This window comes from Glandiceps talaboti, chromosome 11 (genome assembly GCF_964340395.1).
Source record: "Glandiceps talaboti chromosome 11, keGlaTala1.1, whole genome shotgun sequence".
Lineage (NCBI taxonomy): Eukaryota > Metazoa > Hemichordata > Enteropneusta > Spengelidae > Glandiceps > Glandiceps talaboti.
The window spans coordinates 7,252,123-7,258,758 of record NC_135559.1 but is presented as its reverse complement, the minus strand read 5'-3'; the positions used below and the strand labels follow the sequence as shown (position 1 = coordinate 7,258,758).

The window sequence follows — 6,636 nt, the reverse complement described above, 5'->3', positions numbered from 1 at the left end:
TAAAATAATATATTAAGAAAATGAAATTTAAATTTTAAAAGTGTATAACTTCGTTATTATTTAACGTTTTCCAACTATTATTTCGTCATTATTGTATAGCGACACGGGAGCGGAAATCATACTGCTCTGAATGTGTGTACACATGTACTAAATTATTTGTATTAACATAACAAGACAAGACATATGCCAAACTAAATGTAAAATGAAACAAACCAAACCAAACTTGCAAGGAAATGACGAAAGATAACCAATTTTGAGTAGAGAGAGAGAGAGAGAGAGAGAGAGAGAGAGAGAGAGAGAGAGAGAGAGAGAGAGAGAGAGAGAGAGAGAGAGAGAGAGAGAGAGAGAGAGAGAGAGAGAGAGAGAGAGAGAGAGGGAGAGAGGGGGGAGGGAGAGTGAGTGAGTGAGTGAATGAATGAATGAATGAATGAATGAATGAATGAAAAAATGAATGAATGAATGAATGAATGAATAAAGAATTATTACAGTAGCGTAAGGTTAACACAGCTTTAATTTGGTAAAACCAACTTGAGTTTCAACAGTAAATACAATTGTCCCTGGATTTCTTTATAAACTACACATAAACACCCAGATATGTACAGTAGCGAAGGATGACAGCTGCAATTCTCTCATTCATAGGACGGAGCCTATCTATCGGAGTGCCAGCTACAAAATACGACTGTATCGTACAGCATATAGTATAAACCAACTAAATAACCATTTACTGGTCAAACACTCAACAAACATACACATTTTTCTAGAGATTTCTGTAAATATTTTCTACCATGAAAGAAATGTCATGTTACTATCAAATCCTCCTGGTCTGCCAGTATTGTAGTGGTAAAGAATAAACTGCTTTGATACGATGTATGTGGTGGTGTAACTGGAACATAGACTTTATTTATCAAAGCCCTGAGTTCGGCTTAAAACGGTCTCACTGCAAGGCCAGAGCCAGGGTCTATGATTTTACAAATCACTTTACAGAATCGGAAAACTTGTGGAATGTCTATTGTCTAAACATAACTGTATGTAAATAACAAAATGACGAGTAAAAAAACTAGTAATGACCGTCCGTGAATTTGAAACAAAAGGACGCCATGGGGACAATTGTTTTTCAGACACGCTATCTTTTAAAATACTAAACTTGTAGATTCATGGCAGTTATATGTAATATTTCATATTTATATCAATTATTATATCATAGTACAAAGCAAAAAGAATAAGTAATTTCTAGCATAATAAGAATTAACATTTTAATGTATCCATATATATGTCCTTGGTGATCACACTTTTTTTCCCAATTATTCTTTCACCGGGTAGTTTTAAACTAGATTGCCAAGGCAGCAATTTGAGATATTTTGGTTTTACTACCCAAATTAAATTTGGTAGTATTTTTTTTTTAATATATAGGCACTTCAATTATTAAAGAACATTGTGACGTTCAGAAAAAATATATAATTTGCATTATGTTGTAGTAGTGGTTGCGCGCATGCTGTCAGCATCTTGTCAATCTTTCGAAGGTAAACCAACTTCCTGTATAGTCGTGCACTCACCAATTCCATGGAGTTTAACGTCCTCAGTCACGTACGTTGTTTTCACTATTACATGTAATTTTCCTCTGGATATGGCGGTACTTTGTTAAATTTATTACATTGTATAAGCGAATCAACGACTTCCGTATCGAATTTGTTGGTTGTTAATTGTGTCCTCAGCGTAATGGACTTTTGTAATTCCCTTTTAAGAATAAAACTGATTAAATACAGCAATATTTTTACTGTGTCTGTCGATTTCATTAGTTACATCACGTTAAGTTAACAACTTCCTTCTTTGTGTTGTACGCTGTGTTTCCATTTAACCACCATTTTTAAAATCATCCTCATTCAACAGATATTTTACGAGTCTCGTATATATCCTACATTAATGACGTCACATCGAGTCAATAACTTCCTTGTACGGTCGCTTTCTTATTGACCGCCTTTCCCGGTCACGCTCTTCTTAAAATTTTCAGTCACGGAAGAATTGATTTCCGAAACTTTTAGTGTATGTCGTTTCTATTTGTGACGTTCCACAGGATATTACACTCACTTTGGTTCCTCACTACTCGCCATTGTCGAAAGAGGAACTTTAATTATTCAGGGATTGATCGAAACTTACAAGTCTCCTATTTACATGAGTGACGTCATATGGGGTTAAATGAGGTCGTTCATCGCCATATTAACCAATTATATACACTCTTCAATTTCATTACATCAACATCGTCACAGCAAATAACTGTGACTAAGAGTGAGTCCATGTTTGTTGATTGGTTTCCAATCGTGTGGCATGTATTTTTTTTAGCAACTGTATACGAAATTTCTAGCAGTTGATATTCAATTGTTATGGTGATGAACGATTACCATTCACTTCTTCAGGCCAAAACAATTTTTAAAAAAAACTGTTCAACGGGCAACCTATCCCATCACTGGGTAGGTAGGTCGATTTTTTTTTTCAATGCTTGACAAGGATGTCAAAACAAACCACATGAATGATGGCAAACATTTCAAGTTGAGTTTACATAGAAGAGAGAGAGAGAGAGAGAGAGAGAGAGAGAGAGAGAGAGAGAGAGAGAGTTGGAAACGTTTTGTGAAACAAGTGTTTTATATCAAAAACTTACGATTGCAATGTCTGTATTGGTACGACAGTGGGCTTTTTTTCTTCCATACGTTTGTCTCGTTTGTTTACCTCCACTGTTCCTGCAATGCTGCTTAGTTCACGGTGTATGGATCTTGCCTTCAAAAACCCACTAAAGAAAGCAACTGTGAGGGCGCTGTAAACCACGGATAGGATCACCAGCTTCTTTGAAATGGCCACCATAGTTTCATCCAAGGCAGTCGGAGGCAATTTTACTCTGCCGAAACAAAATGTTTCCCAAATTCTGACAGTTCTTATTGTCTGGACATTTAGCGAGCCAAATGACTGAATGCCGTCATTAAATAAATCTCCAGGGGTCCAGCTTTTTTTGTAAAACAATAGAAAATAGAATTACCACTATCTCATTAGATTTTAGTTTAACAATGTCTATTGTAACGTCAACGTTTCACGGCAATAATTATCAAGGTATCCCAATTAACTGTTACGTCACATCACACGGTCAACTCGATAACATCAACGACTTTCTGCACACAACTTGTTGCTTGACAACGTAGACTCTCTTCTTCGTTAACGGCGACTGTTGTCGAAATAACCTGAAAATACAATACATACAAGAAGAATTCATTATCAAATTATAAAAGCATAACATCACAAGACTAGTCAAAGATCAGACAAAGAGTCTGGTAATGTCTAGTCTATCAGCTAGCCCTCGGATGTTCTTCCGATAAAATACGACACACAGCCGAACAACGCTATCGAGGATGGAACATTCGGGCAAGCCCTCACATGCGAACTTCGTTCGCTTATAGTTATAGCATCGAAAGAAAGCCCGAACGTCTAGCAGCAAGACTAACAGACAGACAGACAGACAGACAGACAGACAGACAGACAGACAGACAGACAGACAGACAGACAGACAGACAGACTCGGACAGCGAGGGTATGTGACAGACATGAATCGGTGCAGCAATAAACGTAGTACACATAGTTTCATGGGTGGTTTGCCATTAATATACTCTTGAAGGGGGGGGGGGTATTGTAACCAACACTGCAACAGAAGAATATTCAAAACCTACAAATGGAAGTACTATAGAATGTATGGTCGGATTTGAGGACAATAATGAAATGAAAATACATTGAAAGTATCGACCGAGAAATCACGTTCAATTAATAAAGTTTGATGTATTTGATTGGAAGCGCTATTAAATTCACACACGTGACAGTTAAACAGTAACGTAATTTAACACTACCTGTCTCTTAAAAGTTAAAAATCAATATCTTTCAATAATATGTCACGTATTTATCCTCCGGGGAATTCATTCCTACCTGTAACTATCACTTGCAACTATCGCTATCGCGCGACGGTTTCTATTATACGAACAATAACTATTTACACATATCGATCAGTCTTTTGCAATTTATTGAGTTATACACAGACTTGACAATATGTTATTTCATATTGATTTTTCAAGTAGGACGCCATGATGAAATTGTTTTATAAATTTAAAATACAAAATAAATACCTAATCCTCATCCATATGGCCACTCTAACACTTATTTCAAGAAAAACATCATTTCTATGTATGTATATTTGTTTGTTTTGGGGTCCACGTTTATAGGTGTTCGTCACCTCTATGGACTAGCTACTAGGTTGCTCGTCGAGTTGCCTCGTGTAACCGGCGGGCCTTAAATCGTAATGATGCCGTATAGGAACTAGACTACGTTCCCGTACGGTACGCACTGTTGATATCTCTGGTGACACGGCAACATATACAATGATGCTTTAGCTACACGTACTCGAGGTCAGATTTTTTTTGGATAACTGGTAGAGTTGTAACTCGTTTTAAATTCATTTTCAGTAAAAATTTCATGTCAAAGAGATGACGGGGGGGGGGTTCAACAATACCCTCTCTCGCCATTAAACATAGATATTTTGGAACCCCCTCCCCCATCGCATGTTTTGTTGGAAGAATTTGACCCCGCCCCCGAAAACTGAAAATCCTGAAATCGGACATGGGATCGATTCTGACAGGTCGGTTGACCGAACTTATTTTTATGCCCAGGGACCCCTTGCATTGCCGGGATACCCAGGTGTCGACGTACCTCGTCCCGAGTGTTTGAGGTTGTGTTCGTGTCGGCTAGGGCTTTACAAATTTTAATACATTCGAATCACCTTGATCATACGGGCCAAAAACACAGTTGTTATCACTCTAGGTAATCAAATTCATGTACAGAACTAATAATAATAACAACTTATAAATAATACATGATAATTTGTTTGATGCTCATTTGCAACGCAACGTCAGCTCATGCACTGTATCGGTATTATAAAAGGAAAAGATACGATGTATCACTTTCGACAGAACAGTTCTGAGTCGAGTTTTCGCCATTCTCTACGTTGCGCACATCGTATTACGCGCTGGCTCGCCAATGATGGCATTTCCAAACATACGCCATTAAAAATTTAATGCGAAGTTTTATTTGGGTTTAACAGAGATAAACATCTAAAGTTTTACTCACCACATTCAACAACAGTTGGTCTGATCTATTACCATGGCTACGAATGCATGGTAACGACTGGCGACTGTTGACGTGTCGTACGGTAGAGCACACAAGCGCAGTGTAACACGAAAGTGTCTGGCACAAAATTCCCCAATGATGCTCGTAAATATCGTCACCCTACTATGTTACGTAACAGTTGTGTACACCTTTCTTAAAACAGAAAGGGTGACTACTAAATCCCATAACAATCTCTACGTATACAATCAGTTAATTCAAATGCTAATTTTCGAAAAGTTCAAGACGTGTGTGAATGGCGCGGTTCCGGACCGATCGAATACTTTTAGGATTGCCGTCATGTCGTACAAGAGGGCGCTGTGATCATATCCATTCTAAAACATATGAAAAGTATATACGACTCCGGATACATATATGATTCAATAATTTCTTAGAGTACCAAAGAAAACAGAAACCAGTCTGATAAGCGACGAACTGATATTCTTGCAAACCAGAGCTTGGGGTCATATCATATATGGCATATAAAACCATAGACAGCGGAGGCCCCTCCACTGTCTATGAATGGGATAAAACAGTGTCGTCTGAACCTAAACACAGTAATGACTAATTCATGGTATTGTTCTTCCTCCTCCAGGGTTTGTCCCAAGCCCTATAAATAAAAATGAAAAATATACAAATGGAATGACAGAAAAAGAATGACACTCTTTACTATATATATAGTGTGTGGAATAACACCCTATACAATGGCACGACGATTCTATGTTTAGAAGGTGGAATGACACCTTTTATTATAATTAGAGTGTGGAGTGACACTCTACTCTATGAAAAGTGGAGTGACATCCTCTCTACTCTCAGTATAATATATATGACAAACGATACTATCGGTGTTTCAAATGTGCCGGGATTGGCAGCATATATTGGACGTACTTTATGAAAACTGTGTCAGGAATGACACTCTTTACTCTCATTAGAGTGTAGAATAACATTATACCATCTTTAAGAAGAGAATGACACCCTCTAGTCTATAATACAAATGGAATGGAACACAACTTTGAACTTGAGGTTACAAGTTTTTAAATCCCGTCTCATCGATATATTTCCTGATCAAATATTGCATGTCCTAAACAATCAATTGCAACAGTAAATAAAATATTTGCCATATTGTAAGTTTTGCATTATCGAATTAGTCTGGCACCAATCCTTTTTTACATATAATTGGGAGATTTATATTTTAAGTCTCATACTCTTCAATTTTTTGGAGTTTGTTAATGATTTTAATGAGTTTTATATACGCGTTCACCCATAATCAACCACTCAGGTCATTATTTTTGAATAATACAAAAGAACACACTTGTGTTTATATAATTAAAAAAAGAATATATATTCTTTTTGATAAAGAATGCAAAAAGCCCAGACACTTCAGCAAATCTATTATCGAAATATTGTGTACATATTTTATTGGAAAACAATATGAACTGAGTATATGATC

At 36.8% G+C, this 6,636-nt stretch overlaps 1 protein-coding gene across 1 annotated transcript in view; it reads right to left on the bottom strand.

Moving 5' to 3' along the window:
- Positions 1 to 2,853, bottom strand: part of LOC144442736 (galactosylceramide sulfotransferase-like) — a 3,980-nt gene extending 1,127 nt beyond the window's left edge. The window contains exon 1 of the mRNA XM_078132108.1: positions 2,654 to 2,853. Coding sequence (XP_077988234.1) covers positions 2,654 to 2,853 — 200 coding nt within the window. The remainder of the gene's footprint in view (positions 1 to 2,653) is intronic.
- Between the last annotated feature and the right edge of the window lie 3,783 nt (positions 2,854 to 6,636).